The sequence below is a fragment of the Chelonoidis abingdonii genome, chromosome 21, assembly GCF_003597395.2.
Source record: "Chelonoidis abingdonii isolate Lonesome George chromosome 21, CheloAbing_2.0, whole genome shotgun sequence".
Lineage (NCBI taxonomy): Eukaryota > Metazoa > Chordata > Testudines > Testudinidae > Chelonoidis > Chelonoidis abingdonii.
In genome coordinates this window covers 6,603,991-6,627,483 of record NC_133789.1, presented here as the reverse complement: position 1 = coordinate 6,627,483, position 23,493 = coordinate 6,603,991, and the positions used below count along the sequence as shown (strand labels likewise).

The 23,493-nt window shown below is 40.1% G+C and overlaps 1 protein-coding gene across 1 annotated transcript in view; it reads left to right on the top strand.

Annotated features, from left to right (window-relative positions):
• The window catches only part of ZNF652 (zinc finger protein 652), a 38,217-nt gene extending 16,007 nt beyond the window's left edge, over positions 1–22,210 (top strand). Inside the window, exons 2-6 of the mRNA XM_032791481.2 lie at positions 9,289–10,437; positions 17,080–17,227; positions 17,521–17,636; positions 18,683–18,827; positions 19,290–22,210. Coding sequence (XP_032647372.1) covers positions 9,529–10,437; positions 17,080–17,227; positions 17,521–17,636; positions 18,683–18,827; positions 19,290–19,804 — 1,833 coding nt within the window. The 5' untranslated portion in view covers positions 9,289–9,528 and the 3' untranslated portion in view covers positions 19,805–22,210. The remainder of the gene's footprint in view (positions 1–9,288; positions 10,438–17,079; positions 17,228–17,520; positions 17,637–18,682; positions 18,828–19,289) is intronic.
• Positions 22,211–23,493: the final 1,283 nt, after the last annotated feature.

Genomic DNA, 23,493 nt, shown 5'->3' with positions numbered 1-23,493 from the left:
ATTTAAAAAAAAAAAAAAAAAAAGACATTAAATATATAACATTCCACTTTTCTTAAGAGGTTTCATCTGGTTTCTTTAGCCAAAACACACTCTTCTGCCCCAATCATGGTGTATGCTGTATATTTGTAACCTGCTGCCCGCCACCCCAAGGTGCCTAATTCTTGGTAGTGGTTTAAGTATGTTTAGGGGCAGGCAAACTTTTTGGGCTAAGGGCCGCATTGGGTTTTGTAAATTGTATGGAGGGCCAGTTCGGGGAGGGGGTCGTGGCCTGGCCCCCACCTCCTATCTGCCCCTCACCCCCCACTGCCACCCCCTGGGACTCTTGCGCCATCCAATTCCCCCATTCCCTGACGGCCCCTCTGGGACCCCTGCCCCATCCACACACACCCACTCCCTGTCTCCTGACTGCCCCCTGCAGCCCTATCCAATCCCCATTCCTTCCTGACTGCCCCCCCTCCCCCGCCCCCATTCAACCCCCTGTTCCCCACCGATGGCCCCGACCTCTGTTCATACCCCAGCCCCCTGCCCACCTCCCTGAACTCCCCTGCCCTCTATCCAACCCTCCCTGCTTCCTGCCTCCTTACCGCGCTGTCTGGAGCACCAGTGGCTGGCGCTTCTACAGCAGTGCTCCCCGGCTGGAGCCAGGCCACCATGCAGCAGAGAGCTCTGGGTCAGGCCGGACTCTGCAGCTGCACTGCCCCAGGAGCTCATACCCCTGCCACCCAGAGTATTGCGCCGGTGGCGGAGCAAGCGAGCTGAGGCTGCAGGGGAGGGAAGACAGTGGTGGAGAGGCTAGGGGCGAGTCTCCCAGGCCAGGAGCTCAGGGGCTGGGCAGGACTGTCCCATGGGCCGTAGTTTGCCCACCTCTGATATAGTTTGTACAGTGCTCTGGAAGGAAAGGCAGTGTAGAAATGTAAGAGAATTTCTTTAGACATGTGTATACCCGGGCTTCCTAGACTCTATCGCTGTTTTCCTGTTACTGATGCTTTTAACGGGCAATATACCCTTACTTTATCAAACTGAGGTGTACTCTCTCTCGCTGTGTGTGTGTGTATATATATTTATACACACACAGTAGAAAAATCGCAGCAATTTGGACTCTTTTGACATTTGACTTGAGGATGTGCAAAATAAATTATTAAAAAATATAACAGAAAGGAGCTTTGACTGAAAGGTGAATAGAAGTAACAGTATGTTATAACATGCTTATCAGATGAAAGAGGAATCTGTAGGATGCTCATCTTTTCAGGAAGGCCCTGGCAAACTAGAGATCAGAGTTGAGGTGTGTTTAAGAGGATAGTTCAGACTTTCTTCTCGGTCAGTCCTTTGTGTCTCTGCCAAGATTCCAAAGAAGATAGCCAATTAGTGCCAGTTTTCTCAGTAGTTTTAACATGCACATTTGTCCACTGGGAATTGGTTGAGACTGATCCATTTGAAATGGAGATGCCCTAATGTGTGGCCTTTTATTTCACTAACATGCAAACTACCACCCCTTATGCTGTATCATTTAGTATCTAACCTATTGAATGACTTGATGAGAAGGTCTTTTATATGTGCTATACAAACTTTTGGTGATACACTACAGTTCTGGAAAAAAATTATCGCAGGTAATCATCATGGAACAGACTCTTCAACTCTGTTGTGATGATGGTCGTCCAGCAATAAACATCTTGGCACATTTATGCTATCTTCCCAAAGTTGTGTCAAAAGCACAGAGTAAACTTACTGAAAAAGTAGAGTGTTTTTCTCTGTCCTTTCAGTTGTCATTATCTTAGGTGTTACTTGTACCAATGGAAGGTAAAATTATAGAAACGATTAAGTTAACATGTCTCTTGAAATCTAGCAGGTAATAGGATAGGCTATCAGTTGTACAGACCATCTAGCACATACCACAGTTAGATCTGCAGAGACATTCACCTTACAGACACAGCAGTAGTTGGTTTAATTTTTCAATACTTGGCTTGAGAATGAAAATCTGCAGACAAATCAGAAGACCCTACCTATGGATCTTCCAGATGGCAGAACTTCAGTTTAATTCTTATTTTGAATTTGCAGTTGTACTTTGGGGTTTTTATATATAAAGTAGCTGAGATATTTACCGTAAGGAAAACAGTGATTAACTACATGCAGTGACACTTCATGACTTCATTACCAAACATTGACATGACACAACTTGTATCAAATATTGTTTCACTAATTACATATGAGGTCTCTGGTGCACCTTTCTTTTATTTCAGGCCACTATCCTTCAAAGTTTCTAAGTATATTGAGGCTTTGGTATTTTTTGGGTGTGCCTTGAAGTACCATGGCATGTACTGAAATACGGGTTCCAGAAGCAGAAACTGGCTTGGGAGTTTATTATTATTTTAATCAAGTGTTTGCATTTTCAAGTTCATAGTAAATCCTTGATAAAGAATACATTTCCCAATTCAGAGAAAAGTGGTCTCATCACTCCTTAAAGATGTTTTTAGTGCAAAACAGTAGTGAGAATTCATTCAGACTTCCATTACTTTTACAAAATATAGTGCAGAACACATATAAGTTTGCTGGGTAGTGTAATTAAAACTAAATTACATTTGTGAAACAAAAGTATATCTTGTGCTGCATTCTCCTTGTATTTTTATCATGGTAGTTCGCTAACTTGTTCTTTCTGAAAATTCAGTAATTCAGTGGGTAACCCAGTGATTAGTATTAATTAGCAAGGTTCTGTTGTATGTACTGAAAATACTTGGAGCACTGTTTCTCATCCAGTCAGTCACAACCTCTTGGGAATCTGGGGGAGTCATGAAAGGCAGTTGGGGGTTGCAAGGCACTGAAAATCTTGTTACAGTTTAAAGCAAAGAAAATCTCATTTCCCCCTTGTACACCCTTATCCTTCAAGGTCAAGTGTTCTCTGTCAATCTCTTGAAAAACACGCAGCATAGGGTACATGGGCTTATCACTGGTACATTTTTTACTCCTATAGTAAATGTTACAGTGATTATGAAAATATTCGACTTGGGTTAAGGATTGCGTACTTGAAAAGGTTGAAAAACACTGACTTAGAGGTAATAGTCTGGTTTTGGATACCTTTTGTGATGCAATACAAGTGAGTTGGTGATTTGGCTGTCAAAGTGAATTTGTTGCTGGTTGTTGAAAGGGGAGAAGTGGACCCACTAACTGGTTAGGAATTTGTTGGAGGGTTGGTCAAAGGGCAGAGGCTGGTCTGGTTTTGTGGCCATAGTGTTCTGCCATTGGTACTATTTTAATTCTTGTGTTTGTGCCTGTATATTGTGCATAGTGGACCTATAATAAATCAATAAAAACAATAGTCCTACTTCTGTTCCAAATGAATACTGGCTATTCTGCTGCTGAGGCAATGTATCTTAAACAATGTGTACATGGTTTATAGCTGCACGTGAAGTTTTACCTCCTGTAAAGGCCATGGCTACACTGGCGCTTTACAGCGCTGCAACTTTCGCGCTCAGGGATGTGAAAAAAACACCCCCCTGAGCGCTACAAGATACAGCGCTGTAAAGCCTCAGTATAAACAGTGCCGCAGCGCTGGGAGCGCAGCTCTCAGCACTGGGAGAGCTCTCTCCCAGCGCTGGCGCTGCAACAACACTCGCACTTCAAAGTGCTGCCGCGGCAGCGCTTTGAAGTTGCGAGTGTAGCCATACCCACACTCTGCAAATCCTGTTGCCCTGGGACTTGGTGCACCTGCTGATTGCCAATATAACTAAAAAGAGTTAACGGGCCATTTTACCTTGAGTAGCCTCTTGAAATATGAGAACAGATTGTTTAGCATTAGTTCTTAACTATCTTGTATTCAGCTGTGACACTCTGAGTAAGGCCATGTCTACACTAGCAAGCTTACAGCAGCACAGCTGTACTGATACAGCTGTGCCTCTGTAAGACCTCTCATTTAGCTGCCCTATGTCGATGGGAGAGAGCTCTCCTGTCAAGATACCACCTAAGCGAGCGCTGACATAGTGCTGTGCACACGAGTGCTTATGCTGGCAAAACTTATGTCACTGAGGAGGGTGTATTCTTTCACACCCTTGAGCAACAAAAATTTGCTGACGTAAGTGGAAGTGTACATATGGCCTAAGTTTCCCAGACCTGAAGAAGAGCTCTCTGGAAGCTCGAAAGCATGTCTCTCTAACCAACAGAAGTTGGTCAAATAAAATATATTACCTCACCCACCTTGTCTTTCCAATTTCCTGAGAGCCACGTGGTTAGGTTACAACACTGCATAGTATAACTAAAAGACATTCACAATTCTTAACTGCTTCAGATTTCTAATGTACAGGTAGAGTGGGATTGCTTAATAGTGGAATGAGGAAAAGGTAATAAGTCTTTTTAATTATACCTTCTACTGGTGTGGATTGTGAATTATCTCATTGTGTGGATAAGAGGTTCTCAAGTGGCCTAATGCTGTTAGGAGAGGCTACTTGCTTTAAAAGTCAGAGTGAAACCTGACAAGATATAACTTGACCGTATCCATTTCAAAACCTGTTGCTCTCTTGTTTTTTGAAATTGAAGCAGTAAGGAAAAGCCTGTCTGTCTTTGTCTGAACCAAAAAATTCTTATTTGGGGAGAGTGGGGAAAGGGTTTAAAAAAAAAAATCAGTTTTTACTTTATCATGCTAGCAGTGAAATTTTCAGTAGGACTCTTATTTAATGGAATCATATCTGTAATCAGCATGTATCCCTTTAAAGTAGGCTGCTTGCATCAACCATGGCTTTTTGTTCTGCATTGTAAGCAAAATTTAGATTGCTTACTTCATAAATTTCATAACAAGGAAGCAGTTTTGTAAGTTTTTAGTGATTCTGTGCGCCTGTACATAAAACTAATTCCTAATGCTTGTGTACAGTTAGTAGTATTGTAAGATCAGTTTTGGCCTGGGTTTCTGTGACCTTTATTATTAAAGTTGGGGGCACTTCTTATGCCACGTTGGTGGAAGTGAAGTCCACCACAAATTAGGTTTAAAGTAGAAAATTAGTTTAGTTTATTCTACGTCCAACTCTGGAATGCTGTTTGCCAGCATAAGACATTTTAGTGACTAGTTTCTGAATCAAAGTAAGTACTAAGCTTAAAGACTAAAGCCTAGTCTACACATAAAACTTATACCATTATAGCTGCGTCAGTAAGGGGTGTGAAAAAACACATCTGGTTATGATGTCTGTGCTGACAAAACTCTCACTAAGACACAACTATGCCAACAAAAGAGAGTTTCTGTCAGCATAGCTAATGTCATTTGCAGAGGTGCTGGTCCTATACCACAGAATTCCTCTTTCTGTTGGTGTATACAGTGTTTTTATATTAGGGGGGGCTATGTTGGCATGGGCTCTGCAGTATAGACATAGCCTGAGAGTCGGATGCTGGAGTCCCTTTCATGCTTCTTGGTGGGAATCAGCCCTCAGTTTTCAAATCTTTGGGATGGAAGTTGGAGAGCTCCTGCAAGGAGTATAGATAGTAGAGAGTAGGACTTGAAAACTTCACTCGTTCATTCTTCCTTATGGTGAGCTCAGAGTTTTCCCAAGCAAATGCCATCAATTGTATGCAATCTAAACTTTCATTTTAAAAAAGTAAGTTTCTAGCCTTCATGGTTTCAAAAATAATCTTTCAAATGATAACTAAGTATAAACCCAGTGCAGTTCTGCCTTTCTCTGTCTGCAGAGACCACTGCAGTGACTCTATATAAATGCTCGTAGGTTTGCAAAGGTACAGCAAAGTGAAAACAGACCAGTATCTTTGGCAGTTAATCACTGCTGATATTGGGAACCGTATAGATAGCAGCACAACTGGTAAGAATTAGGTCAATGTCACTTCTGCCCCAGAGAGCTTTTAGAATGCTTCATCTTCCTGTCTTCTATGGGAGCCCCCAGAAGTCATCCAGCTAGGTGTGTAGTATTCACCTAGTTTTGCACAGTGTATGTCAGTAGCTACACAACTGTGCAGTTCATGGAGAACCATGCTAAGCAGGAATAATTACATAATATTTTTCATCTATAGATCACAAAATGATTTATAGATGGGATAAGCATTATCTCCATTTTACAGATGGGGAAATTTGGCACAGAGGTAGACTTGCCCAGGGTCACATGGTGAGTTAGTGGCAGAGTTAAGAATAAAAGCCAGGTTTTCTCACTCTGTCTGGTCTCTATTAACCATACTACTCTGAGAAGATGTAATTTAAAATCTATAGTCAGTAGCACTCTGTACATCGGACTCAGACTGGCCTTGATTTAAAACAGCTGATATTGAATCAAAGTTAGAACAAATAATTGTTCGAGTTCATTGCTGGGTAGATTTTTCTATTTTTAGATGGCAGATAACATGAAGAAATGTGGTTTTTCATTAGAAGTAGCAAAGGCATTGTGTAAAATGCTGCTCCCACGTAGATGCTTCCTCCACCTACACATTTGTCTGCAAGTCAAGATTTGGTGCACTTTTGCTTCTGGGCTTTATGCCTTTAGTTCTTGTAACCTCACTTTTTAGGTTTTTCCGTGTAGTCTCTGAATACAAATTTCCTGCAGGTGCCTCATAACTATTCATTTTATATTCATCATAAAACTACTCCTCCCTGAGTTTGAATAAAGATATACTTCCTTTAAAGAGAGACTGTGTTTCTCCCATTTGCCATCTGATAGGAAAAGCATTCTTTGAGAGTCTGAACAAGTCAAGATATGAGACAGACTCTCACTCTTTAAGAAAAATAGATCTTTTTTGTCTGTCTTGTCTTCTTTGTATTTTCAGCATTAAGATTTGTATATTTTGTCAGAAATTGCTAGTAAAGGATATATATTAGCACTATTTTATTTCAAACTATTTAATCTTCTGATGCAATGCATTGTTTGTATTGAGAATCTATTAAGTGTTCCTCTCCTTACCATCTGTGTGGCAGTTAATGAAATTTTGTTCGAAAGTTGTGGGTCCCTTGAGGGTTGCAAATATTCTATTCAAAGTGAAACTAGGTTACTGTTTCTGCAAAGTGCAGTGGTTTAAGACCAAACAGCTTTTGATACGATTCAGAATGTGTGCTTTTGCTTTTGAAGTGGTAATACGTTCATGTAGAGTGGTTTTATTATATAGAATGTTCCTAAAATGAGCGGAGGTGAAACAGTTCTAATAAATATGAACACAAAAATTCCTCCATGTTCAATGAAAAGGTGATTTTTATTTTTTTCTTGTTCATAGCAGCCTGTTAAGCTATTTCAGGTGTTATACTATCAATGATTATACACACTTCTAGTTTTAGCCATGTAACTTGGATCTGTTCAATGAGCTTATGAAATAACTAGGTATGGTTTTCTATACATCATAAATGCTGTTTGCTAGGTTTTATTACTAATTTTTAAAATTCTGTTGAGGGGAGGAACATGGTGGTGGATTTCATACTGTTGTGCAGACCACTTTGTAAGTACCTCTTTGGGCCCATATTGCCTTGCAGTCTTTCATCTCCCTGCACTATCTGTAGAATGCTTGTTTTTTATGCTGCAGATTATTGATAGGCGGTACACCCTAGGAGAAGCACCGCTGGTTTAATGAATTTGTTTACCATAAAAACTTTTCCTGAAGTTGTCCTTTTTCAGACACCTTAATTGAACTCTTTAAGGTTGTTTGGTGGTCTGTCATCCTCCCTTCTCCTTCCTATGGGCTTCCGCCAGGCCTCTATCCTTAGTTCCCTCCTTCTGCACCCTCTCCAGGTACTGTTGTCTGCAGGCATGACTTTTTGACTGCCACATTTATGCTTATGGCTCAGATATACCTCTCTCTCTCATCCATTCAATCCAAATTCTTGGTTTGTCTTTCTAATTTTGCACTGCTTGAAATGTCATTTCATGAGTGAGGAAAAAAAAAATTGAGGTTCTGATTACTAGTGGTAGATATCATGTGGTATTTTTTGCAGGAGGAAGTAGAAGCATTAACCCTGGTGTGCTGGTCAAACTCCAACTTTGATAACTGCAGGTGAAATTTAGATGGGTAGAAAGTGTTATTGTTTGGCTACTAGATTGGGGAGTGAGTAACCGTGGGACAGGGCACAAGCTGAGATAGAAGAGAATACGTCCCTTAAATCAAATGGAGATTTTATGAAGAATCTGTGCCATGGAAACAGAAACAGCTGGACACACAATGTCTTCCAGTCTAATTTACTGCTTGCAAGATGAAAATGTTTACACTGAGACTCTTTGTGCATATGTACATTAGTAGAATGTCCTTTGGCACATAATCCATTCCAGTTTGCATGGTACCACAACCTGGAGGGTAGAAGAGGGAGGAGGCAGCTTAGAGATGCTTTCTCAGATGTTTTACAGAACTTTCCTGTCTGGTTACCCATCTCATCCAGGCTGGCACATATACAGAATTTTTCACGGCCTTTTTGATCTGAGTTTCTCTTGTTCTGCTGTAACTTTCTTTGTAGCACAGTGAAATTGTCTCCTTGGTGCTACTGGGAACCACAGTGAGTTTGTTTACTTACTTAAAGGTGACTTGCAAAAAGGAGAGAGAGGGTCTGTGTCTCTTCTTTGCGTCTTTTTGATATATAGAGAAGATTTGAAAAGATTATCTGCCATCCTCCTCATCAAAAATACTTTGTATTTATCTTTGATATCAGAAATATTAAGTCTGCTATTCTCAGGTTTTACAGGAAACTTTGTTTGGGAGTAGTCTCAGATGAGTATTAAAGACTTCTCAGCCTTTAATTGTGTGCTGAATCTTTAACAAAGCTATATTGGAATGAAAATCACTTCCTTAAGTAATTAGATTTAAAAACATGACATCTGCCATCCTATCAGTTCTCCACCTTTCCATAGACCATCAGGAAAACAGGGTAGAGCAGACTTCAATTTGTCATGTAAAAGATATATTTTTAAAAAAAAATTGGGGGGAGGGTGTTTTAGGAGGACTGTCATTCAGGATGCATTTAGACATAAGTTTAAGTTAAAAGGCAGTGGGCACCCTTTTTTTGTTTGCACATGGCCTTTATCCCAGATTATCCACTATAAGCTATGGATCTAGTACTATGGTCCAGTTTCATATTTTACAGTTTGATAGTCTCTCCCTCTCAGAGGGTCTGTTGAGATTTGCGCAGTTGCCAGTAATCAGTGGAATTTAAGACTTTTTTGATTGGCAGTGCGAAGAATAGACCACTAAGCATAATGAATAATTAACAATTGGTAGGGTGGATCCTGCTGTGCTCTGCCTAAATTGTACACATGGAAAAAAAACAAGAAGTTTGGGGGATAAATTTCTTCAATTATTTTTAAGAAACTGACTTAATTTTCTCTGTGTTCTTCTTTGTAGATAAAATGTTTGGAGGTTGGCTGACTGCTTTCTTCAGAAGAATATTTACTACAGCTCTGCTTTTGCCATAATACCAGAATTCTGTGATCTATGCTGCAGTGCTAAACACCAGGAGAGAGTCGTATTTTAGTCATACCATCCTAGATGGAACAGGCATCATCTTGAAAGCCCATCATATTTCACAGCTGCTTATTTGATTTTTCTGGGATCAAAGGCCCTCAATGAATCAGGGCCCCCCCAATGAGTCAAACAGCCAATTCTTGTCAACAGCTGGTTGAAAACAGTGCCGTGCATGTAGCAGGGATGGCGCAAGAGGAAAGCCATCGTGGTCAAATGCCACCCACATTTTATCATGCTGCCAGTCAGGAACTTGATCTGTCCACCAAAGTGTACAAAAGAGAGTCAGAAAGCCCTTACTCTGTGTTGGTGGACAGCAAAATGAGTAAACCACATCTCCATGAAAGAGAGGAGCAGCCATATTTCAGGGAGAATAGATCAGTGGGAGAGGTCCGAGCTGTGAAAGAAGATAGAGAGAACTCTGACAACTCTGAGGAGGAAGAGGAGGAGGAAGATGAAGTGACTTACAAAAGGGAGCAGATTATAGTGGAGGTAAACCTTAACAACCAAACATTAAATGTATCAAAAGGGGAGAAGGGTGTCCCCTCCCAGTCCAAAGAGACTGCTGTTCTTAAGACCAGCAGTGAGGAAGAGGAGGGTGACAGTGGGGAAGAGGCCACTGAAGACAGTAATGATGATGAGGAAAATGAGAGGCAGAAGAAAAAAGAGAAAAGAGTGGAAAAAGTTAGTGTTACCCAAAGGAGAACAAGGAGAGCTGCATCTGCTGCAGCAGCCACAACTTCCCCTTCACCTAGAACTACAAGGGGCCGTAGAAAGAGTGTGGAACCCCCCAAGCGTAAGAAGAAAGCTGCAAAGGAGCCCAAGGCACCTGTGCAGAAATCAAAGTGTGAAGAAAAGGAGACTTTGACCTGTGAGAAGTGCCCCAGGGTGTTTAACACACGCTGGTACCTGGAGAAGCACATGAACGTCACTCACAGGCGTATGCAGATCTGCAACAAGTGTGGGAAGAAATTTGTTCTAGAAAGTGAGCTGTCCCTTCACCAGCAAACAGACTGTGAAAAAAACATTCAGGTAGGTTAGTTCACCTGCTTGCCAGATTTCCACACCTTTCTGTTGTGCCCTGGATACAGCTAGTGGACATTTCAGAGAGGGTATTTTTTTTGTGGAGACAAGATCCTGACCAAGATCTGCTTCTACCTGTCAGCACTTCTTGGTGTCTGCCAAAGGAAATAGCTTGTAGGGACCAGAGGGTGCTCCATCTGCTATTTTAGCAGAGTTCTTGCTAGGATTAATCTACACTGTGGGAAGATGCCAGACTTCTTTTTAACAAATGCCAGATACAAGAATAATGGGTTGAAAGTGTGTCTGCAGTGCACCACTTTATACAAAATAGGACCTGATTTTTCAGAGGTGCTGACCCACCTGCAGCTTCTAGTAGCTTCAGTCAGAGTTTTGAATGTTCAGCACCCTTGAAAATTAGGCACATAATGTATAAAGTTCAGGGGAGAACAAAATGGTGACAAGTGTCAGGGAATAACCGATGTGTAGAATGTTGGCTGAGACACAAGTGACCTAGAAAAATTGTAACGCCTTCACGATGTGAAAAGTGTTAATATGTCATCTTTGCTTTCTGGGTCACATTAAAAAAATTAATATGTCAAGAGAATTTGATTTACAATGGTGTTTATATACACATACATAGGTGTGTGGAAATCCTTCTAATAATGCAAAAGATGAACCTGTTCATAAACCTGCCCATTTCTGCAGTGCTGCAAAATCTGAATAAATAATAGATTAGCCTTTTGAATTTGCTGTTAGTAGGGATATTTCTGTTAGTCTGCATCTCACCAGGAGGTTTGCCACTTTTAGTTATACACATAACAGTGGAAAGCTTTGCCATGAAAGAATCATTTTAAATAATTTAAATTATGGAATACAATTTTTGAGCTTTTGACTTATCTGTGACTTCCTGTCTGCTCATAGGCACATGTGTTATCTCATAACCATGGGCATTGTTGTTTTATCTGGTGGTTTAGTCTTGCTTTGTTAAAGAAAACTTAACGCAGTGCTGCATCCTAGTGGTGAAATAAGCCCACTGCCCCAGGATAAAGCTGCTTGAATTCAGTATTAATGTAGTTGTACCTTTGAAGGCAGAAGGACAGTAAATTATTCCCATCCAATGAGTATCATCAAAAGAGGGCACTTTTTTAAAGAATACTTACATTTGTCTGAAACGTGACATAAGAGCAACCGTACTGGGTCAGACCAAAGGTCCATCTAGCCCAGTATCCTGTCTTCCGACAGTGGCCAATGCCAGGTGCTCCATAGGGAATGAACAGGGTAATATCAAGTGATCCATCCCCGTTGCTCATTCCCAGCTTCTGGCAAACAGAGGCTAGGGACACCATCCCCTCCTATCCTGGCTAATATCTGTTGATGGACCTATCTTCCACGAATTTATCTAGTTCTTTTTTGAACCCTGTTATAATCTTGGCTTTCACAACATCCTCTGGCAAAGAGTTCCACAGGTTGACTGTGCGTTGTGTGACGAAATACTTTCTTTTGTTTGTTTTAAACCTGCTGCCTATTAATTTCATTTGGTGACCCCTAGTTCTTGTATTACGAGAAGGAGTAAATAACACTTCCTTATTTACTTTCTCCGTACTAGTCGTGATTTTATAGACCTCAATCATATCCTCCCTTAGTCATCTCTTTTCCAAGCTAAAAAGTCCCAGTCTGATTAAATTCTCCTCATATGGAAGCCATTCCGTACCCCTAATCATGTTGGTTGCCCTTTTCTGAACAAGTTACTGGACTGCTCTAGTATTTTGAAAATAATCCTAAACATGAAGCTTGGATTCTTACTTAAAATGGATCTTAACTTTTTGGTACAGCAACCAATAATTTTCGACCTTACTTAGAATTTGCTTATGAAGTCTCTGAACAGCTTTCCCTTTTATTTTTAATTGCATTTCTGGAACTGTACTGATATGCGGTTTACACTGTTAGTAAACAACAATAGAAAACACTGAATATATATAGGAAAAAAGTAAAATTTTATAAATAAATGCAGACTTTCCAATTTTGGAGATACACATTTCAAGTGACATTTCTGACTGAACTGTTTTACCTTATGTTCCAGCTCATAGGAGGGAGATGAAAGGAAGGATACAAAGTAGATCCTGGAGCTAGAATTGCAGTAAAACAGTTGGGCGTGACCTATTAATGACTAGTCAACATACATAACAAAATATCTAGAAGACAGCCATGTAACAAAGTGGCCCAGTATAAAGCCATTTTATACCTGGGCATTTTGGTGTTAAATTTTTTTTAAAAAAAATCCAGCAGTGCTACCACTAAGTCAGTTACATTTGGTGTTAACATCCTTTGAAGACCTAGTGTAGGCAGGACAACAGCAGCAGCTTCTGGTATTTTTACCACTATCAAATAAACCTGCTTCTCAACAAGTTTAACTGACATGGTAATAAAAGCTTTGTAACCCACTGGAGCTTTGTTTACACTAATGCTTTTACTGATGCTAACACCAGGTGCAGTTGAACCAGTAACAGCACCTGTAGGATTTTTTCTAAAATTCCTCAAAGTGGACAATAGTCTAGGAGAAGTTAGACCTATCAGTTTACCTGTAATAGATCAGAAAGAAAAAAGCCCATAAAATTAATTTGAGGCATCTGTAGGGTCAATTAGTGCTTATTAAACTATGGATGCACTATAAATGCCCCTTATGTCATCTAAATAGAAATGTAAACATTGCCATTGTGGGGTGTGTGTGTGTGTGTGTGTGTGTAAAAGTTATAAACATTCTGTTGCATCCTCATGCCTATCGGTGAATTGAAAAAAGTCATTGCACTTCTTAAATGAAACATTTCTAAAGCTTGTAGTCCAGCAGAGACCACTTAAATATACATCTAAAGGATGATATTGTCATTTAGATGACTCGGCTCACAGCAAATAATCTTTTAGAACTGACAATGGGATTTTATAAGTAGTTAACGTACGATATGCAAGGGACTTCTGGGGACATTGAACAGAAGAACACTTAGCACGCTTGAAAGGCATCACTGGTACAATGTTGGTCTTTTGACCATTGTTAGTATGCAGTATATTGAGTAAAAATGTACTAGAAGCTTAAGTCACATATTCAAGTGACTGAGGCACTTAGGAGCCTAAATCTCATTGAAAGTCAACTCCTAAGTGTCTGTCACTTATGAAATGAGAATTAAGCTCCTATATTTTTAAGTGCTTATGAAAATGTTATCCTATACCTCTTTCAAATTCAGCAACATTTTATCTTTGCTTCTATATAATAATATATTCATCATAATATAATATGTAAACTATAGAACCAGGGGCTAGTAGGTGCTATTATGCAGCACATAAACGGCTGCATCTTGTGCTCCAGAGTCTAAGCGTTGATTTAAAAGTCTCACCCTTATTGGTTACACAGAACTTTTTAAATGTGAGCCAAACATAAGGCCTTGTCTGTGCTGGTTTTTAGCCATTGGTATAGCTATAGCAGTGCCAAATTCCTAATGTAGACATGACTTATGTTAGTGCAAGGCATTTGCACTACTGTACTCTAGTCAGGGTAAGTCAGCCCACTTATAAGACCTGCTTTTGTTATACAGACAAAACTACACAGGATCGTTTTAGAGGGCAAGACAAAGATGATACACACCCACACCCACCCAAATGGTCTGCAGCTACTCGGTAGTTACCAGTCCTGAATGTAGCTTGAGTTCGTGGCTTCAGTTCACAACTTGGGATCGTAGCTCATGGCAGTTAACTGGCCAGGAAAGCTGGCCACGAGGGGAGCTGGGTCTCAGTCGGGCGTGTACCGATGCCCCTCGATGTTGCTAGCAGAACATTACCCAAAGTCTCATCTCATCCATCTTTTTAATAGACTTTTAGTTTGAATTCAAAGTCTGTGGATCTTGCTGTGTCACACTGCCTCTGGGTTTGGTGATTGATCACCTGTCAATTGGGGACGTGACTTTCAGCCTTGAACCTGGCTTTGATCTTTCTTCTGTTGTTCTTTGGTCCTTTTCTATTTAGGGTGGACTTTTCTTACTTTTGTTTAGGGCTGTTGTCTGCATCTTCAGCCGTTGGTATTTGAACTTTATTTCATCAGGACAAGCTGGCACTAGAGGTTGATTCTATCACCCACACGTACCTCATTCACACATCTAAACTAAACTAATAAGATTACAGCAGGGCTTTCAAAAATGAAGGCTGCAGAAACAAGCCTCCCACAAAATGGAGTAACCGTTTTAAAATGGGGTTTGAATTACAATAGTGAACGGAAGTTACAATGTAGGCAAGTGTAATGAAATGGTGAACAGAAGTTACAATGATGAAGTGAACAATTAAAAACAATTTCATTCATCAGTTCTACATTGTCAATCCAGGGGTATTGAATGGGTCACGCTTTATGTACTTGTTTTAAGGCTATATATTGGGAAACAATGTGAGCTTGTGGTTTTAGCTTAAAATACAGCCTTTTCATCCAGCAGCATGTGCCACACATTACAATTAACATTAAATTTATGAGAATAAAGAAAACAACAATTGGATGTAACATAATTTTTAAAGTTGAAGACCAAGAGGGGGACCATCCCTTTAAAATATCATACCAATGGTGTGTCATGATTTGTTCTGCTTGTGCGGATACTGTTAATATTTCAGGTCCCTGATGTAAAATAGCCAAACTGCATGTCTGAACCTGGGTCTGTGTGGTTACAGTCAGTTGGCTAACAGCCCACTTATAAGACCTGCTTTATTCCAATGGAGAATATCTGTGTTGGGAGTTTGCAATGGTTTCGCTATATTGGTGTAGCTACACTGATGCAAAAGTCACTCATGTAGGCAATCCCTTAGGCACTTCTGCCTCTGCCCAAAGGGGGGAGGGAAAGAGGAGGATGTATTCCCTCGCCAGTATCAAATGCTTCAGAATCCAAAAACTGTCTCCCAAAACTTCATGGGTGCCTGACTGTCTTCTCCATATTCTCCCTGTAAACAGCTATTATGCAATTATACCTTGTCAGTACTAAAACTTGCAGCATGTTAAAAACGAAAATTTGGGAGCAGCTTTTTGGAAAAATGAATTTGATTGGAAAGACAGCGAAGAGGTGGGGGCCGAGTTGCATAATCTAGTTCTAATATGCCAAGTAAGACATGGAGCCTTGTCTAGCACAAATCCCATGTGGCTTGATTACATAAGTGCCAGTTGGACTGATGATAATGGCTCTTCTGTCATGTATAGACCTAAATATAGCTCTATATGATGGATTGTAGCCGTTCCAAAAGAGCCTTTGTGTTCTGTTGGATAAGTATCTTTTCAAAATTAGTGCATTTACAAAGGCTTTTATTGTTCTGTTAGGCTGCATCCAGACTTTAAATCGATGTATCCAGATTACTTGCCATTGATTGCTCATGGAAATGCTAGATTTCCAATTCCCAATGGCTGACTTCGCGTTAAATTAAATGATCACTTTTTAGCACTGTTTTACTCTCCAGGGTTTTTCCATCATCGATTGCAGTTTGTTCCTAGTATCTTCAAGTAGGTCCTTTTGAAAGGAGAATGATCTTCCTGGTGGCATTGTGGTATGCAAACTCCCAGGCCAGCAAAGGTTGGGTGCACTGTGAAGGCAGTATGACTTGCCCATGATGGGGGAGGAACATTTCATGTTGACAGGAGTGGCACTGACTGTCTCCTTAGAAAACTGCACCTAGCTCACTTTGACAGGAGCAGGATGATTGACAGCCAGAAAAGATTAAAATTTCTAGAGAACTCCTTCACTTTCCCTTCAAAGATAAAAAAATGTTTGGTATCTTCATATATTGTTCCATTAAGTTTCACAACAGTTATTCTGAAATGTGTAAAATTGTACAATGATTTTTTTAAAATTATGGGTTTTTTTGAAAATGAGGGTGTATGTGAGATGGTTGTCCTTGATCCTGTCTGGAGATTTCATGGTAATGCTGGGGTTGGGGTTTGAATTGAGAGGTCATGTACTGCATATTTCCCTATATAAAATGGTCTTGAAGACAAGGCAAACAAGGTTCTTGAGTAAGAAGTAGTTTGTCTCCATGAGTTAGTATATTAGGCTTTCACCTCTGTAGAACTGGATCTAAATTCTGGCCCTGTATTGCTGTCTCCTTTGGGCTTGTTGCTGGAGTTTGAGCTCTGGCATTAAGATGTTTCTTCCTATGTAGTTCTGCTGCCAAGAAAAGTAAAGAGACATTCCAAGAGTTATGCAAAGCCTGCAAGTTTTCTTGCTTTTTGGCACTGAACAAGAACACTGATCTGGACATTCTAGACCTCTCCTCTCAATACTAGAATCTGACTGGACAGTCCAACCTAACTTGAACTGACCCTGTAGATACCACTGGGTTTTGGAAACAGGATACTGTAATGTAGTTGCTGCACTGCTCTTGAGATGTCAGCAGATGGCACCAAACTGCAAGTGAGTTAGCTTCTGTTCCCTCATTCCACTATTCTTTGGTCTGTACTCCTTGTAAGTGTGTCTACATTTACCAGATTCTTAAAAACAGTGAAGTACATGTTGGGATTCTGACTACCTTCCTTGTTTTGGGGACATTCTTCCTTGAGCATGATACGTGCCTTATCTCTGCTGACTTGTGGCTTTGAAACTCTTTGTGAATTAAGCTTCCTTGTTTGTCCCATTCATTCAGTGTGTTTCCTGTAAGAAATCGTTCAAGAAGCTCTGGTCTCTCCACGAACACATCAAGATTGTTCATGGATATGCAGAAAAAAAGTTCTCTTGTGAGATCTGCGAAAAAAAGTTCTACACAATGGCCCATGTGCGGAAGCACATGGTTGGTGAGTTCTTGCTGCTTATGTTTGCTGAGCCTGATACTTTGTTGTCTTCCTGGTCTTTAACCGTTTTTAATATCTAATCTATAACGCAAGTAGCCTGACTTCCTTAGCTTAATCTGTTAGTAGAGGGAAACTAAAAATGTACATTCATAGTACTGGGAACACCAGATAGTATTCACCTCTATAGTATCAGTCTTTCTCCTCAGGACTCCAGAATGAGAGATTTTGAGTGAAGTAATATTTGTTTTTTGCATTTTTAGTAACCTTTTCTACATAATGTAATATATATGTTGCAGCACATACAAAGGATATGCCATTTACATGTGAAACCTGTGGAAAATCGTTCAAACGCAGTATGTCACTCAAAGTGCATTCCCTTCAGCATTCTGGAGAGAAACCTTTCAGATGTGAGGTGAGGCAGCCACTTTAATTAAGTGTTGACATGGTATGAGGCATATGCATCTAGTACCCACCAATGTGAAGCTACAAATGTGAAAATGTCTTATCTATGCAATGAGGTGCAATTGTATTAAGGCATGGGAAAAAAAGGTACTCTCTGGGGAGAGCAGAGCATAAGTTCAGGTAGAAGTAATGCAAAACTGTCAAGAATCTGGTTTGGTTCAGTGCTGCAGTGGAAGTAGCCAATTACTGTGTGTCGTTTTCTTTTGCTGGGAATACTGAGGGGGCAGAAAAATGGTATTGGTTTTGAGAGTGAGAGGGTAAAGAGGGTAAGAAGCTCTCCCTTTCTTTCCAAAACCAGGAATGAAGGAGAGTAGGAAGAAACCTTTAGACCAATTATCCAGATCTCTTAGCATCTTCAGGAAAAATGGAGGAAAACAAAGCTTGCCTTCACTTTCATCAGTGTTGGGGAGGATGAAGAAACAAAGCATCCCTTTCTGCCTTAGCTTGGGGGGAGGAAGGTGTAGTTGTAAATTTACCAGAAACCTGCATGCCAAACTACAATAGGACTCAACAGAATACAGAGACAGTGCTGGTGGAAGAGCTCATTGTTTTCCCTCTTCAGCAGTGCAAGGAATACATTGGGCTTTCTAATGAAACACCCTGTTAGTGAGTGTAATGGAGAGCCATTTTTCATATTACTTGTGGCCATTAGGTATCTGATGAGCAGTTTCAAAGCCCTGAGTTTTCATAAATCTCTTTAATGCCGTACCTCCTGGGTACACAAGATAATGCTCCTAATAATGGATCCTTCCTCCCCACACACACACACAGTGTGGGTATCAATGGTGTGTGTTTCATATACGCATTTTTAACTGGATGGCCTATTGTTAAATCATCTCTAGATTGTATGTTTTCTGTGTGCATGGGGGGTCTACCTTTGTACTGCTTTAGGGTGGTCTTCTGGGTTTCTATATATGCAGCAGTAGAATATCCTTCTGCAACTTCGTTGCTTCCTTACCAGAGATGACTGAAAGTCAAGGTCTGTGTCTGTTGCAGAACTGTGATGAAAGGTTTCAGTACAAGTACCAGCTGCGTTCCCACATGAGCATCCACATTGGGCACAAACAGTTCATGTGCCAGTGGTGTGGCAAAGACTTCAACATGAAACAGTACTTCGATGAGCACATGAAAACACACACTGGTAAGAACATATCTAAGAAAAGTCCACACACCTCCAGGGCATTAACATGCCAACTCTTCCATGTGCATCAGTCCCACCAAACTTATGCCTGAAGTCAGATTCAACCCATATCCATCCAGTAACTTATGACACCTAACCTCCTCTCCCACTGCCCTGTATACTGTGTTTCAACTGCAAAAATGAGTGGTTGTGCATGTTTCTCTTCATGTTACTGTGGTTTGAAGAAGCCCATTACTCAACATTTTTAGAATTCTCCTCAGGCACCAGACTATGAAGCTGGGAGAGGAGCTCACAAAGATTGAGGGCTTTTTTGGGAAAGCAGTGTCGGTTGTGTTTTTAGTTTGGCCATAAGTAGGGAAGAGTGCAGTCTGTGGAATATACAACTCATTGACCACTTATAGCTGAAGTAAATTATGTTAGCAGAAGCGTTCAGCCTAACCGGCTGCTGTGTTTATCTTATAGGAGAGAAGCCTTTTATCTGTGAAATCTGTGGCAAAAGCTTCACCAGCCGCCCAAACATGAAGAGACACCGCAGAACTCACACAGGGGAGAAGCCTTACCCATGTGATGTGTGTGGCCAGCGATTTCGCTTTTCCAACATGCTCAAGGCGCACAAGGAGAAGTGCTTCCGGGTCACAAGCCCCGTTAATGTGCCACCTGCTGTTCAGATCCCACTTACCACAACTTCTCCTGCTACTGCAGTCCTTTCTGTAGCAAACACACCCACCACCCCAACTCCACCCATCAACCTGAACCCAGTGAACACGCTCCCTCCACGTCCCATCCCCCATCCGTATTCACACCTTCATCTTCACCCTCACCCACACCATCCACACCATCTCCCGGTCCCCCCAGTCCCTCATTTGCCCCCACCTCCAGCCCTTTTTAAGAGTGAGCCTTTAAATCATAGAGGCCAGAGTGAGGACAACTTTCTGCGACACCTGGCAGAAAAAAACATTTCAGCACAACACCACTAACACCTTTTCCTCCTGCCAGCTGTTTTTCCTCTTTTATGCACATGGAAACGTGCCCTCCTGAAAATTGCAGAGGGAGAGCTAGTGAAGATCTTTCAATCCTCTTTGTCCCCACTTGGAAGGTCCTGGTACACTCATGAATCAGTTAACGAACAAGAAAATTCCATTGGATCAGCAGTGATCATTTGAACCAGGGGAACCAAAGGGACTGAAACCCAATTTGCTTGCGTTCTTCTGGTGACTCTTATAAATTTCAAATACTGAGACTTGTGGAATTTTATAATTTCATATCAGCTGATGAGGTATGCTTGCTTTTATATCCTGGACTTCTCCTCAAAGAGGGGATAGGCCTGGTTTCCTTTGTACTAATCAGAAAGGCTGTGAGATTAATACAGAGCATTAATTGTATCACTGTGTATCGTAATGAATTCTTTTCAGCTTTTGGTGCCGGCTACGGAGTGAGCCAGCCACGTATCACAGTATATCAAGCATTATAGAGAAAGACAAAAAAATTTGTTTGTGTAGCTCTCCTAATGCACTCTTTATTTTACTACAGAAATTATTTTAGAGTTTTTTGTATAGACCTATTTAGTAGTCTGTTTCTAAAATGAAATGTATTTCAATAAGCGGTGTAATTTTTTCAGTGTAGCTGGACCTATGTTGTATAATAGATAAAATTTTATAATCATCAAAATGTGATTCTAAAAAGATGCAAATAGCTTCTATAGTTAAAGTTATTCTTACATCCATACAACTCAAAAGGTGCTTCAGAGAAGAGAGGGACCCAAGAGGTCTCTGGCAAGGCTGCCTCAGAAGTGGTGTTGATTTCAGAACTTTTATGTAATTTATTTAGTAGTTTTTAAACCTTACCTTTCCCCTTCCACAATGTCTCTTAGGCTTATTGAACAAAGACATTGAGATACCACACTCCTGCTCTAAAGGTTTCATTTAGTTCAGTTGGATGGAAGTGTGGAATGGGTTAGAAAGGGATACACCTGTGGGGTGAAGACTCAACAGCTCGAGTTATGAAGTCACAGGTGAGTGAGAGATCTGACTTAGGAGAGGGAAATAAACTATCTCAAGTCAGCCAAACATATCTTCTTTTATATAGGAAGGCCTGGTTTTAATGTTTGTTTATGGTATGATTTTAATCTGGGGATCATATCAAATGCTGCTCATTCAGATTGCTTTTTTAAAATTCCTGGACTTAGGAGAGGAGAATTAAGTTAGTTTCACAAATGTGGTGTTTGGTTGATTGTAAGAATGAGAAGAAGAGAAATTTTGAATGGGAAAATGGTGTTTAAGTAGACACATTGCTGAGAAAATGCAGTATGTATCCACAGTATGAAGCTCTGTCCCATAGCCATGACACATTCAGACGATATGGGATATTCATAGTCCCATTTTTGGGGCAAATCTAGGTTTGACAGTTATAGGTTAGAAACCTTTGAATTTAGGCATATCACTGTTTCATAATCTTGTGAGGCACTGAGTGAGTGGCAAATGGCAAGTTTGGTGCAGAGGTGGTGGGCTGGAAGGCCAAATGTATCTGTTTTAATCAGTGAGTGGTTTATTTTTTCAGGTTTGTATTTTTGTTTAAATGACATTGAATATAGCAGCATTATGCAATCTAGGTAATTGTTGCCACCCTCAATGAAGAGACATAGGCTCAGAGCCATTGTACTGTAAGTTTCAAAAATGTTTCGTACTATTTTGTGCTGCTTTGTCAACTGAATCCCACCCAAACTCTATCTCCAAAGACCTCAGTAGACAGATTACCATTTTAGTTAATGAACTGGGCTTTTGTGGCTGATAGATATCATCAAAGTAGCAGAAATGGTGAGAATTCTTCCTAGCATTATTTCTTCAAGTTTAATGCTGTTAATCACTGTTTTTTTGAAACACCACGTTGTCTTTTGGGAATTAGCTCCTTAGTAGATATTTTACGAAGTTTCTGCCATCTAATCATCAATGCTTTCTTTTTTCATAGGAAATTTTAGGAACAGGAATTAAGCCCTTTTGGCCCAACTTACTCATTTTTGACCGAACTGAAAAGACACATGCACCCCTCCCCCGCCCCATTTCTAAAGAATGTGGGTTTTTTAATGTTTCTCTCTAATATTTATATACATCCTTTATCTCATAGGTGATAAAGCCAGTTATGAAGGTGAATTTACACTCATGATTATGACTGTTGTATTTACTGTGGCTGGTCCGCCCAGGAAAGTTCTATGCATTCCATGTCACATTTACAACCTACGTTTCTGTTGTGCCACGATTTTATGGTCAGGCTTGTTATTAAAATGATTTTTAAATGCTAAAACAAAATCTTGGTAAATGAATTGTAATCCAGTTTTGCAAAATGATTTTCTTCTCAATAAATTTACAGTATTAGGCTGCTATTCAAAATTCTAGAATCTGAGACAGTTTTTCTCTTCTGTGATACACAGTACCTGTACATCTTGGATTTCAGCTGATTTTTGCCTCTGAGACACAGAAACTTCTACCATTTTGCGGAAGAAAGTAAAATTGGGCTAGGAAAAATTAACTTAATAGTCATATGTTTAATAGAATGTCATAGTACAAAATGATTGGAGACAAATTCTCTGTAATCATTTGGGGAAAACTTAAAATGGAATCTGACATGCTTGTCTAAAAGTTCTGCAGTATTATTGTACCATAAAACTACAAACTGTACCAGAGGGTAGGTGAAAATTGAGAGGAAAGATTTGCCATGGCTACTGGCATATGTTTAACATGGCATGTGCCCTAAATTATATTAACATGGGCCCCATTTACAGGGTTCACACAATACTGGAAAGTGTGACAAGCACTTGTCTAACACTTTACCATTGTCTGTGAAGGGGGAAAAATTATACATGAGTTTTGTAATCACTTTATTGTGTGTGTATTTTATTTGTCTAAAGAGTTTTTTTAGGATATATCAAGTGTGTTGTTCCTGACGCTAGTATGTTTGTTAGTCAATTTTCTAGTGACAGCAAAGTATTAAAATACATCAAAGTTCCAGCCTAGAGAAAATTCCAGCCCAGATATTAGTCCAGGAGGGAAAATTATTTGATACTTTTTGAATTAAAAAACTGTATAACAAACATGGAAATGTGGGTTTACAAGATACTTTCTCTTTATTTGTAGAGCTCTGACTCATTTCCAAATTTGGAAGCTTTTAGCCAGTGTAGGCTAGTTGATTTGCCTGTTTAAAGCTTATTTTTACCTACTTTGCCTTTAAAATAGGTGTGGCAGTGCTTAGTCTCTCCAAGGAGCAGATCCTCAGTTGGCGTATATCCCATTGTTCTGAAGTAAATGCAGCAAAGGCAGTTTACACTAGCTGAGGATTTGCCTCCAGGTTTTGCATGTTTCTGTCATCTGGACTCAGCTGTTGAAGTCTGATGCACTGAATTCTGGACAGTTCAAAATTTTCTAGAACTTAAATCAGTTTAAAAAATAAACACTTTTTAAATGCTTTTTTTAAAGGCAAAATTTCGGCAAAATTAACAAACAGTAGTTGTCACACACAAAGTTAACAGGAGTCAGACAGCAGCAGCAGTGGGACAGCTGCCCTTTTTTCTGTCGGTGAATTTAGTGCTTATGGTAAATACAAAACTGCTAGTCTTGGAGACAAAAGTCATTTAGTTTCAGAAAAGGCAGTGGCAGTGCAAGCTTCCCTATACTGT